This window comes from Typopeltis vanoorti, chromosome 6 (genome assembly GCF_054136105.1).
Source record: "Typopeltis vanoorti isolate ZY-2024b chromosome 6, IOZ_Tvanoo_1.0, whole genome shotgun sequence".
In the NCBI taxonomy this organism is placed as follows: Eukaryota; Metazoa; Arthropoda; class Arachnida; order Uropygi; family Thelyphonidae; genus Typopeltis; species Typopeltis vanoorti.
Genome location: NC_143554.1, coordinates 104422501 through 104447443, shown reverse-complemented (window position 1 = coordinate 104447443; position 24943 = coordinate 104422501). Strand labels below are relative to the sequence as shown.

Genomic DNA, 24943 nt, shown 5'->3' with positions numbered 1-24943 from the left:
TACCAAGTTCAAACAAACATGACCACACTATAATCCAGAAACTATGCTCTAGAAACCAGATATTGAACTTTTAAGTCACTTCAAACTCCACAAACATCCATGCGTATGGTAGGATTCAAATCCACAGCCTTTGGCTTGAGAAAAAAAAAAGAGACAACAACTATTTTGGCTAGCCATATCTGCATCTGAATATAATTGTAATGCTTCAGTTTTTGCATATAAATTAAGAAAATCTCCTAGATCTGATGATGTGAGAACTCAAAGTGAGTAATTTTTTTTTTTTTTCAAAAAAGTATATTTTTCTCTCTAGGCATGTATCTTCACTATAATGTTTCCTGTAGTGCAGGTCAACTTCATTTTATCAAAAGCCCTTTGAAAAAGAACCTTGCTTACATCAACAATTGAATGTAATCTAATTTTTTTTTTTTTTTTTTTTTTTTTTTTTTTTTTTTTTTTTTTTTTTTTTTTTTCAAATTTACAAGGCATGTGTTTAAATTTTGCAAATAGAAATTTGTAACAAATTATTATGGTGCTCTCTTTATATCTTTTCCTCTTTCAGATTCTTTGCTTGACGGAACAAGTCCTGTTTACAGAAAGGTGTGAAGCAGCTATTAATAAACATATATTACAATCATTTCTAAGTGAAATGCAAAGTCAATTACAATCTTATACCAGTGTGGACTTGTCTGGTGATTCAGGTAGTCAAGTTCTTCAGCTGAAGTTGAAGGCTCTAATTTTAGATACTATTCATAGTATTGATGTCATAGAACAATTGTTAGAAAGCAGAGTAAAGAGTATTGCTGATTGGCATTGGCAAAAGCAACTCAGGTATTATCATTATAATCTTACCAGTAATTTTTTTATCTATTTTATATGAAAAATATCTGATTAATATAAATTTATTATTATTATTATTGCTTATTCAAAAGTTACCAGCTTTGAATTAAATAAATTAGAATTATACAACATTTATATAAAGTCTTTTCTCTCTCCACCTACAACTTAGTGTCTCAGTACCAAATTGGAAAATGTTCAGAACTGGTAATCTGACTGGTATCCGACTACCACACTAGTCAGATGTCATCCTGCATGTACTCTACCATGGTCACCTGATATATATTATAGTCACATGTTTAATCTCAGATATTTGGTCAATATATATTTATATGCTTTCTTTTGTTAATGCTAATTTTTATGTGTAAACTTACCAGTGTCAAAGCATGCATATATATATATATATATATATATATATATATATGAATTTTTTCTTGGCAGACTGGTAAACCCACCTATATATATATATATATATATATATATATATATATATAGGTGGGTTTACCAGTCTGCCAAGAAAAAATTCATAAATTTTATAAATGCCACAGGGCCATTTATTATTATTATTATTATTTTGTTAATGATACTGTTTTTTTGCAAATACTTGCCTTGAATTACTTTTATGAAAGAAAAGAAGTAATCCAAGGCAGGTGTTATTTTTATTAAAAGATTCTAACATTGCTGGATGACAACAAACATTGTTGGATGGACAAGGCCAGTGATGTCATATGATACTGCAGAAACTCAGAAAAACAATCAAAAAATATTTCTCTGAGAATAAGCATAAAGAAATATTTTGGAAAAGTAAATACTTCTTTCTCAACTGTTCATGTTTTATTATCAACTACTAGTAGGTCAAATTCTCATGGTACTCATGTACATAAAGGAAAGTAAAGCTAAATGTGAGATTTACAGAGGAAATTCCATACTTAGTGTTCCTGTTAAGATTTATCGAAGTATGCTTCAGAAAAGCTAAGAAAAATTGTGGACGGGAAGTGTCATGAAGGACAACCTAGATTCAGACCAGATAGAGGTTTTCAGGATGGATTAGATTTTCACTTTAAGACAAATAGTTGAGAATCGTGGGAATATTCCAAGGATCTGTATTTAAGTTTTGTACATCTGCAAAAGGCACATGACAAGGTGTCGAGGAGAAGTTCAAAATGCTGCTAGAATAATATGGTGTTAATGTGACATTATATCAAATAGTACATAGTCTATATTTGAGTTGTAAGTCAGCAGTTAAAATTGAAGGCAGTTTGGTGTCAAATCAGGTGTGAGACATGGATGCACATTATTTCCATTATTATTCATCTATAAGAATCACATTATGAAGAAAAGTGGTATTAAACTTGACATAAAAACTGTAGATGTTAACTTCAGCTCTTTACTTTATCAGATCATTTTATTATTTACAGCAGACCTACCTACATAGAATATAATAAATTTAGTTTAATCCTTTATCCATTTAATCCATTATTATTCATCTATAAGAATCACATTATGAAGAAAAGTGGTATTAAACTTGACATAAGAACTGTAGATGTTAACTTCAGCTCTTTACTTTATCAGATGATTTTATTATTTACAGCAGACCTACCTACATAGAATATAATAAATTTAGTTTAATCCTTTATCCAAGTGTGAGCAAACAAAGTTTGCGCCTGAAAGTATCTTCAGGACTGGGGTAAGGTGGTACAACACCAGGGCACTCCTTGCAAAGGTGGAGCAAGCTACCAAAACTCCTATCTCAGTATCTCCCATAATGCAAAACACATCTCCTTGCGGATATGTCTAATGTTTTGCATTAAGGGAAGGGCCACAACCCAGACTAGTTTCGACCTTTATTGAGGTCTCTTCAGTGGGAGCCAGGCCCAAGTGGAGATACCAGGCAGAAGCATCAACTACCTCCATAGAGTTGAAGAGTCATCAGAGATATACTTCTAAATAAATCCAGTACAAGTCTGCAGGATTCTCTGACTAAACTGAATAACTAATGTAATAAATTTGGCATAAAAATTAGCAATACAAAGAAAAAAGACAATGAAAATAGGCAGACACGTGGAAAATGTCAACTGCATCCTGAATAGAGAACCTATAAAGAAATAAAGCATTTCAGCTATTTATGCAGAATTTTTAGTGAAGATTGAAAATTAAATATGGAAATAGACAACACAATTTAATTAAACATAAAAACTTATTCTGATTGTAAGACCATCAGTTTAATACACATATGTACAAGAACGTCGACTAGTTTCACTAGCATACTGTCTAGCTTTGTCAAGACTAAAAAGTGAAAGAAAATAATAAATGCAAAAAAAAAAAAAAAAAACGAAAGAATACAGTAAACCATTAACGACAGTTAGGCAACCAAATTTGACAGCTCGCGTGACAATGTGATACATTGCCATGCCTCAGAAATATGTAGGATGATTGCATGACAATGTAATACATTGTCATGCGAGCTGTCAAATTTGGTTGCTTAACTGTTGTTAACAGTTTACTGTATTCTTTCATTTTTTTTGCATTTATTATTTTCTTTCACCTTATTTTCTTGACAAAGCTAGACAGTATGCTTGTGAAACTAGTTGACGTTCTTGTACATATTCGTATTAAACCGATGGTCTTACACTCAGAATAAGTTTATATGTTTATTTAAGTATATAAAGACCAAATATGAATAGTCTAAATAGACAACATAATTAATATAATTAGTATGGTAGAAAGTGAGATGAATAAATTTGTATGGAATAAGAGAGAAAGTAATCAAAACACTAAACTAGCTGTGTACAAGACAGTGTTAAAATCAATTTTATGTTATGGATCTGAGAGCTAGGTTAGGAATAAAATACTTGATCATAGACTGGAGACTACAGATATAAGAGTTCTGAGAAAAATTAGGGGAATGAGCAGATGGCAGTATCATATTAAAAATAACGATATTCGGAAAGAACTTGACATTGTTAACATTCAAGAATGAGTTAGCAGAGCTAATTTCAGGTAGCATGATCACTTAAACAGAATGAGAAAGGAGGTTAACAAAATGAGTGTTCTTTCCATGATGGCAAGAAAAAAAAAGACCCAGAATAAGACCAATATGTAGGATGATTGATACAGTTACGAGGGCTGTTTGAAAAGTTTGGTAAAAAAAAATAAGTTAAACACACTTTTTTTGGAAAAAATCAACTTTATTTCTTAACACATAGTCTCCATCGAAGGTCTACACATTTGGTCCAGTGAGTTTCCAATTTTTCCATCTCATCTAAAAAGTAGGATTTGTCACATTGTGCAAAAATAGTCATTGACAGCATTGATGACATCCTCATTTGAAGAAAATGTTTTACCACCGAGCCAAATTTTAAGTTTTGAGAACAAGAAGGAGTCACACGGGGTCAAGTCTGGAGAATACAGTAGATATGAAACCAATTCGAAACTCGATTCGTGCAGTTTTACCATTGCGACAGCTGATGTGTGGGACAGTGCATTGTGTTAATGAAAGAGCACTTTTTTGTGCACCAATCTTGGCTGTTTTTTCCTCAGTTCTTCTTTTAAAAATGGTCCAACAATTAAGCATAATAGTCTCCTGTTAATGTCTTACCCTTTTCCAAATTGTCTATCATGGTAATTCCTTGGAATCCCAAAAAACAGTGACCATCACCTTCCCAGCTGAAAAAACGGTCTTCACTTTTTTTGGTGCTCTTTCACCAGACATTATCCACTGTTTTGACTGCTGCTTGGACTGTGTGTAGTGGTGGATCCAAGTTTCGTCTACAGTCACAAATCAACGCAAAAAATCCTGCGAATTGTGATTAAACATCACCCAAACACTGCGTTGAAATGTCTTTTCGCATTCATTTTTGATCGGCAGTCAACAATAGTGCACACAGCCTCAGCTACAATCTCAGCATTCTCACTCACTTTCACTTATCAGTCTTCCATAACGATACCATGGATTTTGTCAATAATTCCCTTCGTAGTGACCTCAGTTGGGTGTTCAGAGTGTGCTTCATCTTCAATGTACTTACCACCATGTTTAAACTCGTTTATCTAAAAATAAATAGTTTTTAATGCTGGTGCTGAGTCCCTATGAACTGTATCTAACTCGGCTTTGATCTACACAGCTGTCCACTTCTTCAAATAAAAGTGTTTTATCACTGCACACAACTTGTTTTTTTCTATTTTAATGAAAAATCCGAACATGGTCATTTTAGTGTTTGCCAAACAAGAACTACATGTCGCACGTGGTAAAATTTTGCCAGAGGTTATGAAAAAGATGATACCTGCTGCCACTGGTATGAATGAAGGAATTGTGTCGCCATCTATTGGAAATTTACCAGACTTTTCAGCCAACCCTCGTAGAAGTGCCTTAGAAGACAGAAATATGATATGATAATATTGAAGTCAATAGATAACAGATTAATTTGTTGATAGGAAGTTAGTAATTGTGTAACTTTTTCATGGAGTTATGTCATCATTTCCTCTACACTCTCCATGAGGGTACATGCCCAGAAATGGTATCTGTTGTTACTCACATGCACTACTATTACAAATACATCTCTTATATGGCACTCACACAGAGATCATGCAATTTATGATTGGCTTAACTAAGAAGTTGCGATACGTATTACTGAAGAGTGCTACTGATTTGTATATTTTATACTCTTTGGATACCTGATTTTATTTTCAATTCAATGAATTTTGAGACAATTTTCTTTTTTTTTAATTCATTTCAAAATGAATACATTTGTTCATCTACAAAAAAATCGAGATATAAAACACAAAATGTGTAGGTCGCATTCAATAGATGTGTTATTACTGACAAACATTAACACAGTTCACAGTTCAATATTGAGAGGGCGCTAGTGGGTCAAGCGCTATGGACGTGTTTTGAAGAGCTCCTGATTCAGATAAGTTTTACTAGGAATAATTAAGTATATATGCTTAATTGTTTAAGTAAGAGCGGCTGTAAACGTTGTACGCTACCGATATTATTAGTGTGGGGTTTTTTTCTTGCTTAAACTAAATACGAAAACGTTAATATTAGACCTAGTAACCTGCAGAGAAAAAAAAAAATGGCGGCGGCATTGTCATTCCATGATTTTAATTTGGATTTCAGTCGGTTCGTTAAGTGTGAGGTCTGTTATATGTATTCCTTCGATTACATAAATGATTTGTGGATGTTTAGTGCGGATGGAAGAAAGGTGTGTGCGAAATGTGACCTGAACGAGGAATTGATGAATGCGAATATGAAGTTGATGACAGAAAGTGCTAGTACCGATTGTGTTGCGAGTGCACGTTTGAAAGAGAAGGATGGTGAGAAAGACAGGCGAAAAAATGTTAAAAAATCATGAAAAAAGAAAAAGAGCGATTTGACAACCGTAACGGATGTTAAAAGGGACGAAAGTGAGGCGGAAAGAAACGAAATTGAGAGAATGAATGAAAGTAGAAATGGCGTGATGCAGAAATCGCAAGTAAAAAAAATCAAAAGAATGAATGATAGCGAAAAAACAATGACTGATGGCGAAAGTTGGACGCATGTTGGAACGAAAGTACTGAACCAAAGAAAGATGAATGACAGTAAAAGTGAGAAGAATGATAGCGAAAGTTGGACGCATGTTAGTTCGAAAGTACGGAAACAAAGAAAGATATGTGAGAGTGAAAGTGAGAAGAATGATAGTGAAAGTTGGACGTATGTTGAACCGAAAGTACGGAAAGAAAGAAGGATGAATGAGAGGGAAAGTGAGAAGAGGGGATCAAGAGTTAGAAAGTTAGAAAGATTTAATGATAAAGTAAATGTGTCGCGAGGTTCGGAAGGTGAATTGGATTGGATGAAGCAAGAAATGAAATGGATGCGGAATGAAATTAAGAGAATTCAAAACTATTAAAATAAATCATGATGGCATGAAAGAGTTAACAAAAGATGAGCGAGTGGCGTTGTATGGCGACTCCATTATTAAAGGTGTGCTAGAGGATAAAATGCACAAGGTATGTTTTCCAGGCGGTAAAATGAGTAGAGTGATTGAGGCATTGAATATGAGGCGGGAACGAGCAAAAGAGTTAATTGTATTAATTGGTACAAATGATTTGAGGGAGAACAAAGAGCATGTCAAAATGAATGTCAGGAGACTGCTTGGAAAGATAAAGGAGAATATTGTGACAGGAAGGGTGGTCAGTGTGTTGCCTAGGTATGATTGTGGTGAAATGAGGTGGAGAGCAAGGATTATGAATGATATTCTGGCTGAAATGTGTGAGGAGATGGGAGTACAGTTTGTTAATGTGTGGAATGAGTTTGAGGGACAAAGTGAGCTGTATGGGAGCGATGGACTGCATTTGAGTGGTTATGGTGTGAGTCGCTTGGAGAGACTGATGCTGGAAAGTGGAGAAGTGAATAGAGAGAATGAATCAGATCAAGAGAGGAGTGATGTGGAAGAGCAGGAGAGTAAGACAGGAGAGATTGAAGGAGTGGAAATGAATGGGGAAGTGAGTGGTATGAGTATAGAAAATGAGAGAATGGGTGTGCAAGAGGAGCAGGGAAATGGGGAGGCTCAGGGTGGACAGGGATACACAGCGTGAGAAAGGTGGATGCTCCAAGAGGAGGTGAGAGCATGTGTAGGCAGGAAAGTAATGGGATGATCAGGGATCAAAAGGAAACAGATGGAATTGCAAAGGGTTCCAAAATGAAGAAGCAGAAAGGGAAATGGCCCCAGTCCAGCATGGAGAGATCACATCGAGTGAGTGGTATCAGTGGAACTAGCTGTAGATCCAGAAATGAGCTGTTGTGTTTGTATACCAATGCTAGAAGTATAAGAAACAAGGCAGATGAAATGGTTGCACTAATTGCGTCTCTCCACCCAGAGATTGTCGGAATAAGTGAGAGATGGTTAGATGAGGATGACATCCTGACAGGAATAGAGATTGAAAGGTATGATGTGTTTCGTGAGGATAGAAGGGGTAAAAAGGGAGGGGGAGTGCTATTGATGATAGAGAAAGAGTTATGTCCATACAAGGTAAAGATGCAAGAGGGAAATGGGGCCAGTGGTTTTGAGGCAGTATGATGTGAGATAGAGGTGAATAGAATCAAATACTTGGTGGGATGTTGTTATAGACCTGGTAATGTGGATGGTGGTGATAGTGAAATGTATAGTCAAATAAGCCAAGCAAATAAGAAAAGGGTGATCATTATGGGTGATTTTAATTATGGCAATATAGACTGGAATGAAGAGATAGCAACTGGAAGTAAAGAAAATGAGTTTCTTGAGTTTTTGAGGGATAACTACCTCAGACAGTATGTAACAGAGGGCACAAGAGGATTAAGGGTCTTGGATTTGGTCATCTCATCGGAGGATGTAATTATCAATGAGGTATCAAATCATCCACCAATTGGTGAAAGTGACCATGAGGTGATTACTTGGGTGGTTGCCAGCAGTGCAAGGACCCCTGTGAAAAAAGGGCATATGTGGAACTACAAGGGGGGTGATTATGAAGAGCTCAGGAGACAGCTTGCAGGTGTAGCATGGAATGAGGAGTTAGCTGGAAAAGAGATCAATGCAGCTTGGGGGATTTTCAAAAAATATTTAGTGGATGCAATGTCTAAATGTATACCACGGGTGAGAAGGTTAAATAAGGTAGGTGTGAGATGGATGAATAAAGAGATTAAGCATGCAATACAGAGAAAAAGGGCATTGTGGAGGCAGCATAAGAGAAGTGGAAGTAACCAATTTCATGAAGTCTACAAAGACCAGGCAAGGAGGGTGACTTCGTTGGTGAGAGTAGCTAAAGAGAGGTATGAACAGCAGTTAGCTAATGAAGCTAAAAAGAATCCTAGGGAGTTCTTTCGATATGCAGCCAGCAAAAGAAAGAATGATTATGGAAGGATGACATTGATTGCAGGAAATGGTATAAAGACAGCTGTTGCAGAATGTGTGGTGGAGATACTTAATGAGCAGTTCATAAAGATCTTTCAATCTTGTGAATGTGACTTCATGGAGAGATTAAGAGCAGTTGATGATGGGGAGGAGAGACTGACTGTAAGTGAGCAACAGGTGTTTGGGGAGTTGAGTAAACTAGATGTAAATAAGGCTGTGGGACTTGATAATATATCACCGCGTATTCTGAAGGAATGTGCCAGAGAGTTGACACTTGCCTTGACATATTTTTTTAATACGAGTCTTGCACTTGGTCAAGTCCCTAACGAGTGGAAGGAGGGCAAGATTGTGCCACTTCATAAAGGAGGTGATCGAACTCAAGCATCAAACTATAGGCCTATCTGTGTGTCAGGTGTTGTGGTTAAGTTGTTGGAGAAGCTTGTGAGAACTAGGATCCAGAGTTGGGTTGACAACAATGGTATAATCTTTGATGGATAGCATGGATTTGCTAAAGGGAGGTCGTGTTTTAGTAATCTACTTACTTATTACAATAAAGTGACTGCTTCCTTGGACAGAGGAGAAGGATACACAGTAATATACTTGGATTTCGCAAAAGCTTTTGATAGAGTACCTCATGATAAGTTGACAGTCAAACTAGAGCAGATGGGGTTGGATATTAGATTAGTGCATTGGATTGGAGACTGGCTATCTGATAGGTATCAACAAGTTGTGTATGGGGGTGCAATATCCAGGAAAAGGAAAGTCACTAGTGGAGTGCCTCAGGGATCTGTTTTAGGGGCATTACTACTTAACTTGTATATTAATGATATTAGCAAAGATTTGGATGGAGATATTCAGTTGTTTGCAGATGATGCAAAGTTGGGACGAACCATCAAGAGTAGTGAAGATGTTGTGGCCTTGCAAGAAGACTTGAATAAATTGAGTGATTGGGCAAACAAATGGGGATGTGAGTTCAATGTTGCAAAATGTAAGGTTTTAAAATTTGGAAAACAAAGATGGGATGCAGAATTTATGCTTGGTGAGAATATATTGTTGGAAGTAGAGGAAATAAGAGATCTGGGAGTGATAGTGGATAAGGTTCTAAAATTTAGGGGACACATCACCAAAATTGTGAAGACAACACAAAGGCTTCTGGGAATGATGAGGAGGACACTGACGTGTAGAAGTAGGGAGATTCTTGTTCCACTGTATAAGGCTTTGATTAGGCCACACATGGACTATTGTGCCCAGATTTGGTCATCTGGTTTTCAGAAGGATGAAGAGATGTTGGAAAGGGTCCAAAGGCGACTGACTAAGGTAGTTTCTGGGAATGATGAGGAGGACACTGACGTGTAGAAGTAGGGAGATTCTTGTTCCACTGTATAAGGCTTTGATTAGGCCACACATGGACTATTGTGCCCAGATTTGGTCATCTGGTTTTCAGAAGGATGAAGAGATGTTGGAAAGGGTCCAAAGGCGACTGACTAAGGTAGTTTCTGATCTCTGGAATGTTGAGTATGAGGAAAGATTGAAAAGATGTAATTTGCAGAGTCTAGTGGAGAGAAGGAAGAGGGGAGATATGATAGAGACCTACAAGTTGGTAAGGGGTTGTTATAGGATCAATGGTGGAGAAGTTCTATAGAGAATAGTGTTAGATCAGGGGAGAACCAGAGGTCATCCCTGGAAACTGTATAAAGAGGGTGTGAGTAGGGGAGTGAGAGGCAGGTTTTTTTTGTGCAGAGTTGTGAATGATTGGAATGCCTTGCCTGAGAGTGTGGTGTCTGCAAGGAGTTTGAATGTGTTTAAGATCCGGTATGATGAGATGTGTGTGAGATAAAAGGACCTCCTAGATGAGTCTTTGACTCCATGAGGTCTTGTTTAATAATAATAATAATAATATAATTGTTAGTATATTAAAATTAGTAAAAGTAATTATGGCTATCATTGAATAATGTCACTTTTTATGGACTTTTGACCTCTTCTCACTCCTCATCACCTAATTTATCCTTTACTCCAATATGTTGGATTAAAAAAAAATAAGAAAAAAAAACTACCTGAATTTTTTCCTTTCAAATTTTTAAATATATAATTTTATTCCTCATTTTATATATATCTCATTTTATTTCTGCAGCTTGAATAATAAAAATTACTGAAATTAACAATTATAATTTCTTCTCATTTATCCGTGTTTCATTCTTTTTTCATATAAACTTTTAAGGTTTTTATTTTATTTATTAATTTATTTATTTTTGTAATATTTGATGTTGCTGTGTTTGCGTTTAAAAATTGCAAAATTTTTCAGGAAATTGTTTGAAATTTATGCTATCTTGATTGCTCACTTTCTCAATATCCTACCCAAGTTTATATATATATATATATATATATATATATATATATATATATATTACTTATGACAACTTGATGGTTTGAACATTTTTATGAGATTTGTGTATTATATAACATCAGAAATAAAAACATTTAACAAGAACTTTATTATAAAGTAAACCAACCTGGTTGGTTTGCTGGGTGAGAGGTTTGCATGGTGAAGTTTAAATTTCACTATGTCATGACGTGGGTGTTTATCATCTTTAGGCAGTATATATTTGCCAGTCTTGGTTGGTCAGATGATTAATATATCCTCTCTCTATCCAACAAATTGTGAGTTCGAATTCCATCTTATGCATGGATGTTTGTAATTGTCTTTAAGTGAAAGATAAATTTCATCTCCTGGTATAAGACAAGACCATCACCTTGCTTGTTGCTAGGAAGTAGCGTGAAAAATTTCCATATTTAATCTCCAGAGCATTGTTTCCATATTACGTAAAAAAAATAATAAAAATACAGGAAACTTTTAACCTACTGATGATCCTCATGTACTGTAGATTTACAAACTACTTTTGGATTAGGAGCCATGAAAAATTAATCTATGCACTGTGGTTAGATAATTGGGAAATATTAGTATTGGTACTGTGGATGGGTATTTGAATACTTGCCTGCATTACTGATAATAATAATAATAATGTACTATGGATTTACAGATGTTGATGGGAGGAATTCAAATAAAAAATTGAATAAAACGGTGTTTTTCCCCTTCTCTATGCAGTGTCAGCGATACATTTCAGGGGCATACCAGACATACTTAGAGACCCAACATCTCATCCATTTCAAGATAGTACATGGCCTGAACCTGTCAGTGATGAGTCAGGAGCCTCCCAGTCAACTGGCAGATAATCCTGTAACCACATATTCTGACAAGTCATTCCTGGAGAGGAAGTCTGAGTATTGGTATATGGAAGAAGCACTGTCATTCCCATGTTATGGCATGGAGACTGGTCGTTCTCTGTATGGGTGTCCAAGAGTCTATCTCCCAGCTGCACGTATCCACTCTGTCCTTCCATCTAACCATAAATGAATCAATAAACAAATGTACAAACATTTATAATGACATTGTGACTAAAACAAATCTCCCTCAAAAACCAGTCCCAACAAAGAAGAAAAGCAGCCTAAGCACAACATACAAAAATGCCTGAATCTCCCCCCCCCCCCCAAAAAAAAATATATATATATATATATACCCTCACTTACATATTTACATCTACTTTACCATTATTACTGAGAGCCAACACTTCATCCATTTCAAGATAGTACATGGTCTGAACCTGTCAGTGATGAGTCATTGGTGGTATATGCATCAGAAAAAATAATGTTCATCATCACTTACAGTCATCGAGACTAGATCTTGTACTCAGGACAGAAATCCAAATTGCAACCACATCAGTTAATATCCACCTCCAGTGTCCAAATTACACACTTCGTGATTCCTTTCACCATGAGGGTGGTACCTATGCCTTTGTAAGATATAGGTACCACCCTCATGGTGAAAGGGTGGTACCTATATCTTACAAAGGCATAGGTACCACCCTCATGGTGAAAGGGTGGTACCTATGCCTTTGTAAGATCTGACATTGCCAGAGAATGGCTAGTTCAGAATCCCCTGTTTTTGACCTACTTTGGCTCAAGGTTTCCTTTCTCCATTTAGTAATATTCATCTGCTGTATTTACAAGTTTCCAAACTCCAAAAACCATTCCTACATTTTCACTTTCTTCTTCTTCACAAAATTCAACTATCTTTGATCTGGCTACCTTAATAGTGAGATCATCTTCTTAGACAACTTTAATGTCCATGACTCTAATTGGCTTCTTCAGTTGGCTCTCCTTTTCCAGTGCAGTTGATCAATCTGCATATCATACATCTACCTATCCAAATTGCTGATAACCCTCTTCACTTTCCCAAACCCTTGATCCCTTTTTAACCACTTCTTTCAGATGCACAGTATAGAGCACCCCCCCCCCCCCTCCTCTCAGTAAACATCATAATCTTGTACAAATCTCCTCTCTCTTTCACAGAATGCCCTTCATCCAACCATATTCAACCTTCTATCCTTTGTACTCCAAGGTACCAAATGGCATGATCCCTGGAAATTCTACTCTTACATCCCATGGTCTGAATATTGTTTCTGCTCTTCTGACCTAAACACTTGCTCTGATCTATTCACTGAAAGTATCCATACCAGCATGAAGGCCTTCATACTACCCAAAATTCTTATCTGATTTCCAAGACTGGTTAAACAGAAAGTGTACAAAATAGCAGTTGAAGAAAAAAACTCATATTATTGCAGATGCTTTTCATCAAGAACCTAACATCATACCCATCTCTTCTAAAGTATGCAATAGATGTAAAATCCATTGCAAGCAGAAATCTGACTTCATAAAGGCCCAGATAGAAGAATTTGTTCCAGTCCAGATGGAAGTCATGCCTTCTGGTCCATTGTTAAGACTATTGGCTCAACATCTACTCATTTACACCAACACCTTTTTTTCTTCCAGGTGGCTCCAATATTACAGCACCCATAGGTTAGCTGACCTCTTGGCTGCTTTCTTTTCTTCCAATCCTTCATAGCTGCCTCCTACCATACCATACCAGAATCTGAGCACCAGACAGCTCCTGTACTTTCTTCAGCCAGAATTACAGATAGTTGTTGGAAGTTTTTCCACTTGGTTATACTATAAATTAAAGATATACTATAAATTGGTTTAATTCTTTATCCAACTGTAAGCAAACAAATTTGCACCTGAACTATTTTCAAGACTGGGACAACTCGTATATAGAGGCTTATAACTTTACATCACTTGCCTTAGTATCTCCAAATGCAAAGCACATGTCCTTATGGGTATGTATAATGCTATGCATTATGGGAAAGGTCACTACCCAGACTGGTTTCGACCTTTATTGAGGTCTCATCAGTGGGAGACAGACCCCAGAGGTGATACCAAGGTTGAAGTAATGCAAAAGTCATTTTTACAAAACTTTTATAGTTTCTACATATTCTACATGTTTCTACAAAGTGAAGATGATTGCTTTACATCATGAATTAGAGAAAACCAACAACTAAAGTTGCAAGTGCCTTTGTGATTTTTTAAAATGGAATGCTGTAGTGTTTGAATTAAGGATTTCAAAATCAGAAGTCTTATTTCCAATTTTCTGGAAATAAACTCCTCTAATAATTATGTTATGTGTTGTAAGTTAAGTGAAGAAAATAATATATTTTTAATGCATTTAGAATGAGGGTGAAAATTTACTCGCCATTTATCTCTGATAACTTGTCTGTCGCAAGTAGGTGAGTGGATTTCTGGAGCCCTGTATATACAGTGTATATATGGGGAAGGGGGGGTGCTGGAAAGTTCTGATAAACACTTAGAACAAAAATGATATTAAAGCAACTGATATAACCACAAGAGAGAACATACTGTAGTAGAGCTCTGAAGGTAACTGATGTTCTAATATTATACTAGGGGTCCTGCCCCCCCCCCGGCACCTATGGCACCCAAAGACAAAAAGGGTTGCAGCAGATTTGCGAACACAGCTAGCAGTTATTTCTGGTGGACTTACAGGTCAGCTACAGCCACTAGATATTTCTATCAACAAGCCCTTCATAGCTCTGTTGAAAGAAGAATGGAATAAATGGATGCAAAAAGCAGGTAATAACTTGACACCAACAGGAAGAGTGAAAAAAACCGACCGTTACTGAGGTATGCAAATGGGTCCTAAATTCATGGACTGGTGGTTGTGAAATCTTTCAAGAAATGTGGAATCGGCAATGCCATGGATGGAACCGAGGATGATCTCATATATATAGACAATGACTCAGAAGACAGCAGTGATGCAGTTGAGGTTGAAGAAAGTGATATGTCTGGAACCAATAGTGATGAAGAAAAATGATATGCCTAGAACTGAGAGTGATGCATAATTTCTTAATATGTATGTATCTTAAAAATATTACCTGATTACTAAATATACTTTGAATATTTAAAAAAATATCAAATGTTTGCTGTTTTATGTTTAAAATCTTGATTTCTTAATTTTGGATTCAAAAAAGTAGGGTTCGTCTTATACACAGAAAAATATGGTATATATTGATGCGATGGATTTACTTGGCTATCTGACGCTGAATCTTAAATAACTAAAATTCTAAAATTGAGCAATTATAATATAGAGATAAAAGTGTTTATTATTTTGAATGCACAGCTAGTTTTGTCTTGGTGGGAGACATCATCAGGTACCAGGGTCGCTGTGAGAGTATCTGATGCCTCTAGGCAAAGAAAATTTAGGCCCCCCCCCCCCCCATACATTGTCTCTGCAGTAATCAGTGCGTCATTTTTTTCGATTCCCAAATTCAATTAGTGCGCCTATATACATCTTAAAAATAAATGTTACAGATTTTAAAAATTTTCTGTTTATACATTTTTATGGCTAACTATTTTAAAAAATCACTCACCAGAATGAAATAATTTAGTTACCAATTTAAAACATTTTACAAAGTTATTTTAATGGCATACTACACTATTTCCATGTACACTATGTATACTAGGGTTTCCCAAACTGTGTTCTGTGGAAGGTGAATAAGTGTTCCGTGAGAAGTTCCTGGAATTTGTCATTTTAATTTTCTAAGCATTTTTTTATGAATAAATATTTTATAGTGGAAAATTTTCTGAAGAGAATAATATTCGAGAATATCTCGAAAAGCTTAGACCCAGAATGCCTAATAACATTTGTGTATTGTTAATTTTCACACATCTAAACCTTTCAACATTTGGGAAAGAGAATACTGCTGTTTATGATCAGTCATAACAAAATTGCTTGCAAGCAGATTATAACAATCATCAGCATCTTCTGTTCTCAAAACTGAAGGAAATGACATCTGTGTAACAAATGTCAGTGACCAAGTGACATATTTTTAAACATGGAAATATTCATGAATTATTGTTAATTTTCACACACCGAAATCTTTCAACAATCAGGAAAGAGAACACTGCTGTTTATGACCAATAATAAAAGTTACCTGCAAGCCGATTACAACAAATGGTGGCGTCGAATATTTTTCATACAAGCGAAATTTTTAAGCAGCAATGCAGAGGCTGACCCTAATGAATAGAGAAGCAGTAAAATTTGCAGAAGTGTAGAAGAGGCAATAGGGCCATACTGTCGGTTGTATGAAAAAAAAAAAAAAAAAATGTCCACCAAACTGCGTTAGCTCAATTCTTTGTTAAGAAGTGGAATAATAAAATTTATATTATGAATATGTTTTATTGTCTTTCAGCTTCATCATTTTACTTTAATTAGGCATTGAGACATACCTTACTTCTTTTTTAAGGTTCAAAAAAGAAATTTGAGGAACGAATTATACTTTTTCCCATAGGTTATTATATTCGATTAATGTGCCTGTTTTAAAGAACGCATTAGGCGCATTAATCGAGGGGATTGCTGTATATATATTTTGTCATACTCAAACAAGCACATGTACACCTACACATGTGGATATTTATAAAAATAATATCATTATGAACATTTATATATAAAATTTATATATAAATGTTTATATATAAAATTTATTAATCAAAACCAATATACAGTGGTACCTTGGATTGCAAGTAACTTGGTCTGCGAGTGTTTTGCAAGACGAGCAAAAATTTTTAATAAATTTTAACTTGATAAACGAGTGAGGTCTTGCAATACGAATATTACCTATACGCTTTGTCTACCGAACATCACGTGATCACAAGCTGCTCGGGATTGTGGGTAAACGTCTCGCATGCTTGGTCTCGGTCTGCATACCTCATTCATATAGTCAATATTCGTACTGGCGTTGTGACCACGTGTGTGTGTGCGTTAAGCATTTTTTTTTTTTATTTTGTGTCCAAATGTAGTGATTGTTCTTTATTAACTTTACTATGACAATGGCCCCAATGAAGAAAAGGGTTGAAAAAGAAGGCGGTAAGAAGAAAGAGATGATTACGGTGGAAGTTAAGAAGGAAATCATCGGGAAGCATAAACAAGGTATGCAAGTGGCCGCCATTGCAAGATTTTATAAGAAGTGTATGTCAACGAGTTGCACAGTATTAAAGAAGAACTAAGGGGGCTAGATGTAGCAAAAGGAGTTATAAGAGTATCAAAGCAATGTCCACGTATTCTAGAAGATGTAGAAAAGTTGCTTTTGGTGTGGATAAACGAGAAGCAACTAGCAGGTGATATTCTTTTAGGAGCTAGGGCGAAATTGTGACCACGTGCAAGTGCGGTGAGTGCGTCAGGCTTTAAAACTACTGATGAGAGGTTGACTACAGTGTTGAGTGGTGGCTGTGGTAAGGAAGTAGAATTCTATTTCACCCTAGCTCCTAAAAGAATACCTGCCGAGGAAATCATGATTCAAATAGAACGTGGGATTTGCAACCATATCACCAACAACGTCAGACTGGATGTAGTTGGTGTTCTCACTAAAGCCAAACCTCCAAAAACCAACTTATCCAAAGACGAATATGCAGCCCTACAAGAAATGAAGAATAACAAAAAAATAGTAATCACCAAAGCGGATCAGGAAAACGCCACTGTGGTGCTAAATCAAAAAGACTACAAAGGTAAGCTTAATGCTTTAGTACTAGACCGTACTACTTACCTCCCTATTGAATATAATCCCACCAGCTCTCAGATTAGAACTCTCCACAGACTCCTTAAGAAAGTCACTTCTTGGCCTGTGGAAGTCACTAACAAACTAAAACCTTATAACTCTAACCCCCCCCCCCCCCCCGATTATATGGACTCTCAAAAAATACATAAACAAAATGCGCCATTACGTCCCATAGTGGATGGCATTGATTCCCCACATGTAAATTAGCCAAACATTTTGCCAAAACGCTCACACACTATACTGGCAACACACCATCACACATAAAAAAAACTCATCCCACTTTAAAGCCAGTATAGAAAACCTCTCACTCCAACACACTGACATAATGGTCAGTTTTGACGTCTCCTCCCTATTCACTAATGTCCCACTCAAAGAAACCCTAGAGCTCATCCAAGCCAAGTTTCCTCCTGATATCTCAGCCCTATTTCAGTTCACAATGAACTCAGGCTATTTCGTTTGGCAAGGAAAGTTCTACAAACAGATAGAGGGGACAGCCATGGGTTCACCACTTTCCCAACCGTTGGCCAATTTCTTTATGGAGACCTTTGAAGAGAAAGCCTTAAACTCCGCCCCACAAAAACCCATTATTTGGCTTTGTTACATGGATGTTGTGTTCGCTATTTGGCCACATGGCTCAGACTCACTCCACTCCTTCCAACACACTTAAACAGCCAACACCCCAGAGTCCAGTTCACCTTAGAAAAAGAGGAAAACAACACCCTCCCCTTCCTAGACACTTTAATCACCCACCAGTTTGATGGATCTTTGGTTTTCTGTTTACAGAAAACCCACCCATACTGGCAGATACATTCACCAGCAATCTCCCCCCCCCTCACAACAATATGAGGTTATAAAAACACTATATAACAGGGCAAAATTAATCTGCCCAGATTACAAAGCCCTAACTACTGAACTAAACCACATCCACAACACTTTCTTAGCCAATGGATATAACCCCCAAAAAATCCAAAAAATACTAAAACCAGTAAACCACAACTCCCCCCCCCCCACACACACACCACAATAAAGATTACACCAAATCTATCACCATCCCCTACATCCAGGGCACCTCTGAGAAAATAACCAATATCCTCAGAAAATATGACCTTACTTCTTGTTACAGACCATATAAAAAAGTTGGCATCCCTTATCCGCTCTACCAAAGACCAACCACTTCCCCTAGACCTACTTGGTGTATACCAGGTCCCTTGTAGCTGCAAATTGTCCTACTTTGGCCAAACAGGCAGAACAACAAATATCAGGATTTCAAAACACAAAGACTACATCCGGTTTCACCAGTACAGCTGCTCTGGGCTGGCAGACCATGCCGTAGATACCCACCATAAAATTCGTTGGAAGAAAACAAAAATAATGCACTGCAGCAAGTTTAAATACGAAAGATTATTCAAGGAATCATCATCAGCTCTAAAAATCGTTCCTAACCTCAACAAATTTGGGTGCATGAAACTACCCCAAATTTGGGAGACTTACATTATGAGAACTTCAGCCCAACTGCCAAGACAACCAAATTAGCCCACCAGAGGGCACCATTAGGACTTTAGGAACAATATTAGTTTCTTACTTTCTTCCTCATTTGCTTTTGTTAGTGCCTGCGTGCACATACCATATCTTTATGTTCCTGAAGATGGCAACGTGACGTTGCCGAAATATAGAAGTTATTCATTAAAGTTACCTTTAATTATTATACTTTATATGCGTTGTTAATTCCGTAAACTAATTACCAGTTATGTATGACCAACATATAAGCCTTGCTACTAGAATTACACTCTCGGGTTAATATTTGAGATTCATCACTACACACACCTTTTAAGGTGTGTAGCGACGTCACATCACCTTTACCTTTCATATTACTGCCGTTATCGTATCCTTGACCTCTTAAATTTTGTATTGGTAATGAAAATTTGTATAGAGTTCCTAGTGTTTCATTTGATAAAAATTCTCCAGTGGTATTTTTTATTTCTATAAATCCCAAACAGTGTTCTTTTATAGAAACCACGCTATTACTAGTGTCTATGAATCGAAGTACTATGTTCATTTGTTCTGTGTGACCAACGTCAGATGTACAGTCAATAATCATGGAAAAATATTTTGCTGCAACAACAGATTCTAAAATTTTCTTTTTTATTGCATTGGCAAAGATGTTTATTATTTCATTTTGAATATCTTTTCCAAGATAATGCATATATGTATCTTTATCTTTTATTCTTCGAAGATGTTCATTCATTATTGGATGAAACATGGCTAGAAATTCAACAAATTTCAAAAAATTTTCATTTCCATGTGAAATGAAAGTGTCTCATTTGTTCCTCGAAATGAGAAATTTTGAATAGCAAACATGTGAAGTAAATCAAAGAGTCGTTCTATACTTGCACCCAATGTTTCTCCTCTTTTTTAATAACTATCAAGTTCTCTTCATCAATGGTTTTCTTTTATTCGAATTTCTAATTCTTTCCACTTATGGTAATTTTCAATGTGTCTTTGACTTTTTTTATGTGCAGCTAAAATAGAAGCATTTTTCCAGTCCCTCAATCCAGAATCATCAAGGTTAATCCACCATTGATCAAATAATAAACAGCAGAAGCAAAATGCAGAATCTGTGGATTTTGAGTCATTGTAAATCTTCTATTATTGTTATTGTTGGATCCTACTTGTTCTTAATCTATACTTTGGATCCGACATGATTACAATTACGATGTTCTTTACTAATTGATAAGTTGTGAGTTGATTTCTAATTCAAATATAGAGAAAATTTATATTTAAAGACTGCGCCACTCTATATCTGAATTAGTTCAAGAATTGAAGAAAAATCAACCTTCAACTATTTCTCCTTAAAATATATACTGGCCGAGTATATTTGACTTACTTAATTTATCCGCTTTGGTTCGAATATTTTATGAATGGTGCAGTAAAAGAGATTCAGGCAAAATACAACTTTAGATAAACAAAAACAAACATTTAATTTTAAAATCACAAATTTTACACTTAAGTTTAAATCAGTAATTAAGATATCACAAACATTTTAACTCCTCAGGTAAATTCAATCATTCAACTCATACAATGGTAAATCTGTTGTCACTATAATACAGTCTTCTCACAGTTCCTTAAGTTCCAAATATAACAAAAATTGCAGTAATACCTCTTCACAAACAAACACTTTTAAATATACACTTTAGCTAACTTCCTTAATAGTTACTGTTAGTATAGGGATATTCTAGGAAGAAACACACTCATATCTCTGCATAGGAATATTAATGGGTGGAATATTCTTACCGACAATTTTCCTTCTTCATATACTTATGTGCGAACACTTTTTATAACTGTATACACTTTAATCAATTAACGGCACTCATTTAAAAAAAAATCTTCTTAGAAATAACTGGATTAATTAACGGTCACAATACACACAATCAAATGTTCTTGCACAGATCAAACCGCTTGCACTACATATGACATCACTTAACTAATTCACTGTTCTACTAACAACTCTTGTACTAAGGTAACACACAATAATTCCTTAACTTGAAGTTTAATATGCACAGTTGCCTACTCCTTCGACATTAATTTAATCCTTTTGGTACCATAATTCTTAACACTGCTATCATTAAACTCAACTTTGTTGCCTTTAATTATTTTCTAGTTACTTCATGCTATGCTTCAAGTTTAAATTTCCGTGTGTCCTTGAAGGTCGGCCCTGAAATTAAATCTCAACTCAAGTATTGCTAGTCTATTTAGTAGTCACTCAGCTGTTTTCCGTAGCTATAATTGTTATTCTACAACTTATTTGCTAACCGCCTCTCGACTAGTAGACTTTATTTAGCTGCTTGAGTGACTTGCCGACTTGCTATTATCGCACTGTGATTCCCGAATGCTCCGATTCCAACCTAATGCCAATCTCTAATATTATAAATCTCTCATATTTCAGCGTTCTTCCTTTTAATATCCATTTTTCCCACCTAAATTAATCTCATGATCTAAAACTCTTTTCAATAAACCTTCTCCTCACGTTGTGTTCCAATTCTCGTGCTCGCTTACTTACATGTGTCTCCATGACAACAAAACAAAATATAATAAATTTGAGCTATTGCATAACGTTAAATTTCTGCAAATAGGAATAAATAAAGAATATTTACATTTCAATTAATGTGCAGTTAAAATATCAAATATAAATTCTTGTATTAATATAGCAATAAATAAAATAAACTTAATAATATTTAATACAGTCTTTTCATTATTAATACATATATCTTTGATTAAATAATTAGATATTAGACAAAATTAAAGTAGTTATATGAATATTAAATTATAAAACAAGTTATTTACATTAAATAATATTTACAAGTCTAGGCTTTGTGATGGAAGATCATGTTGGATTCTGAAGCAAATAATAATTACTCCAATCTCTATATTATCAGAATCCAACATTATCTTTCGGAAAATCAAAATTATGAATCTGTTCAGGTCCATGTTCAACTAATAGTTGACGTAATTGATTGATATTGGAAAATTTTACAGACACCAAGTTGCTGTATCATTATAATTTAAATTTGTAAAATCAAATCCTTTTATGATTGGATCTGTAGAACAACCAGCTTCAGAATCAACAATACTCATATGATCTGTAGATTTCCCCTTCGATGTTTTAATCCAATTTTTGGTATCTGTAGAATTCTCCTCCAATTCATTAATCGAAACTATAGACGAATTATCCAAGGTAAGATTTTCTTCTTGTATGCGATTACAATCTTCTCGGCAAAGATATTTAAAAATGCACCTTCTTGTTTTTTCAATCTTTCTTCCTTTTCCGCTTTACGTTTGCGATATTGAAAACCCGATTTCTTTTTATCCATTTTCAAAATCCAGTAACTGAAATATTTATAAATAAAAATAAACTTAATTATAAAAAATGTGGACTTTAAACTATTCAGTAATTCACAAATAAATTTTTATACATTTACTTAATGAAGTATTTATCAATTATATATACCATATGAGTTATAACTATATAACTTATCTGTCATACATTTATAATCTAATAATTGAACAATATCATTTTCTATGAACATAATTGACAAATTTCTCAAATGCATCTGACTTAACGAATTGTGTAAATATTTTTAACGCGTTCACCACTAGCATTACAAACGATCAGTGTCCAGGGCCATTTTTACTTTTGCAGGCCCGAGGCACAGCATCATTATGAGGCCTCAAAAATAAGCATTTTTTTTTAGTTTATTGAAAATAAAAGTCAACATTTCCATAATAACTAATTTTAATAACACAATACAACATTGGTACACATACCAGTATATTTGCATTTTAAAAAAAGTATAAAAATAAATCAGTTCATATTTAAATAAAAAAAATCAATAACTAAAAGTTTTTTTTTTTTTCTGGCTTTGGTTTTAGCAAATACATCTATAATGTCATCATAATTAATCGAGTCCATTATATCTGATTCAATACATAATAACAACAGGTCACATGTTTCATTTTGGTGCAAGTTGCTTAAATAATTTTTTATTCATTTCAACACTGGAAACGATCATAGTTGCTACAAAAATTCTGAATACCGAAAAAATATTAAAAGGTATGGTAATAATTTAGCATAAGGATAAAAGTTTTTAAAAAAAAAAAAAAAAAAAAGAATTTAAATGCAATCAAATTAAGCTTGCTAATTAAGGTAAAAATAGGAACTTCATCAACTGTAAAGTTCAGATATTCTCACTAAAAATAAAAATTTTCAATTTACGGTAATAAAAAGTGTAGCAAAAATCATTATATTTATGGAATTATAACATGGATCTAAATATAAAATGTTTCAGTTTGCAGTAACATGCACAGTATGCCTCCCTGGTTGACAGAATGGTTAACATATTTGCTTTCCGACCACCTAACTTTAGGTGAAAGGTAAATTTTGTCACCTAATGCGAGACCACCTTACTTACTGGAGGCCTGGGATTCACATAAAACACATATAATATATATAATATATATATAATATATATATATATATATATATATATTTATAAAAATAAATTTAACTGACTAGAACCCGAGAAAGTATAACAAAAACCTTTAATACATCACAACTAGTTTCATCGGTGATCCGACTTCTTCAGGTGAGAAATAAAAACATAAGACATAAAATAACACGGTAAAAAATGAACTTTACAGCTTAATAAAAAGCAGAATAATAACAGTCATATTTGAATAGGTGACCGCGTGCTACCGTTGGCATGAGTAGAATGTGTGCGACAGCTAATTTTTGAGCGCCAGTACTGGATTACTGCGCTATGGGAATCGGGTAAATTGTAGCTAAGATTATTGTTTAAATGTGAAGGGTCCAGAACTATTTCTTTTGATTCGATGATTCTTCTTTCGAATTCATCCTTGCAAATATATAAATTAGTAGTGCGTTCCCAATCAACTTGATGTGGCTGTTCTTCAAGGTTAGAGTTTGCCGAGAAAAGGACATGACTGGAAAGGGCGCTCGCTCGTGCTCTACTGTAGGAGATGTCACGTCTATGTTCCTCAAGACGAAGTGAAACAGATTTGTCTGTCTGGCCAAAATAAGGTCGACCACAGTTGCACAAAACTTTATAAACACCAGGAAAATGCAGATGGTTGTGTTTTGGTTTTCTCGGGTTCTAGTCAGTTAAATTATGAAAGAATCGCAGATACCAAGTCCACATTAGCTTCTTTGTTCCGCAAAAGAGATTCTTTAGAAAATAACTTAAACTCATCTTTAGACAACAGGTTCTGGATTGATATTAAAAACACGAGCTCTCTCCGTGCTTCTAGATCGCAACTCTCCAACAAATTAATTCTTATCAGAAAATTCAACCAACTCAAACAGGAACAAACTCGCCAATCCAATATCAACTCACAAAATTTAAAAAATGTTGTGATTAACAAATCCTCTCACACACTTTCTCCTGCAGAACTTAGTGTGCTCTCAAAGGGCCTTAACTTCGTTCCTTCTCCGACCTTCATTCCTAAAGAACTCTTTCTTACGAAAGTTGAGAAGGCAGCTGGACAATTACCAAAACAAACTGCGAATCTACTTAGGATCGAAGCCATCTTTACCATTAACAACAGTCGTCGTCCTACAGATAATCTATCGCCGACAGAAAGGAAAGCAATACACCAACTTCGTAACAACAATGACATTATTATCCTACCTGCTGATAAAGGGAATGCAAC

At 35.1% G+C, this 24943-nt stretch overlaps 1 protein-coding gene across 1 annotated transcript in view; it reads left to right on the top strand.

Annotated features, from left to right (window-relative positions):
• btv (dynein cytoplasmic heavy chain beethoven) overlaps window positions 1–24943 on the top strand; it is a 1245321-nt gene that overhangs the window by 427234 nt on the left and 793144 nt on the right. The window contains exon 27 of the mRNA XM_090394552.1: window positions 560–828. Coding sequence (XP_090250678.1) covers window positions 560–828 — 269 coding nt within the window. The remainder of the gene's footprint in view (window positions 1–559; window positions 829–24943) is intronic.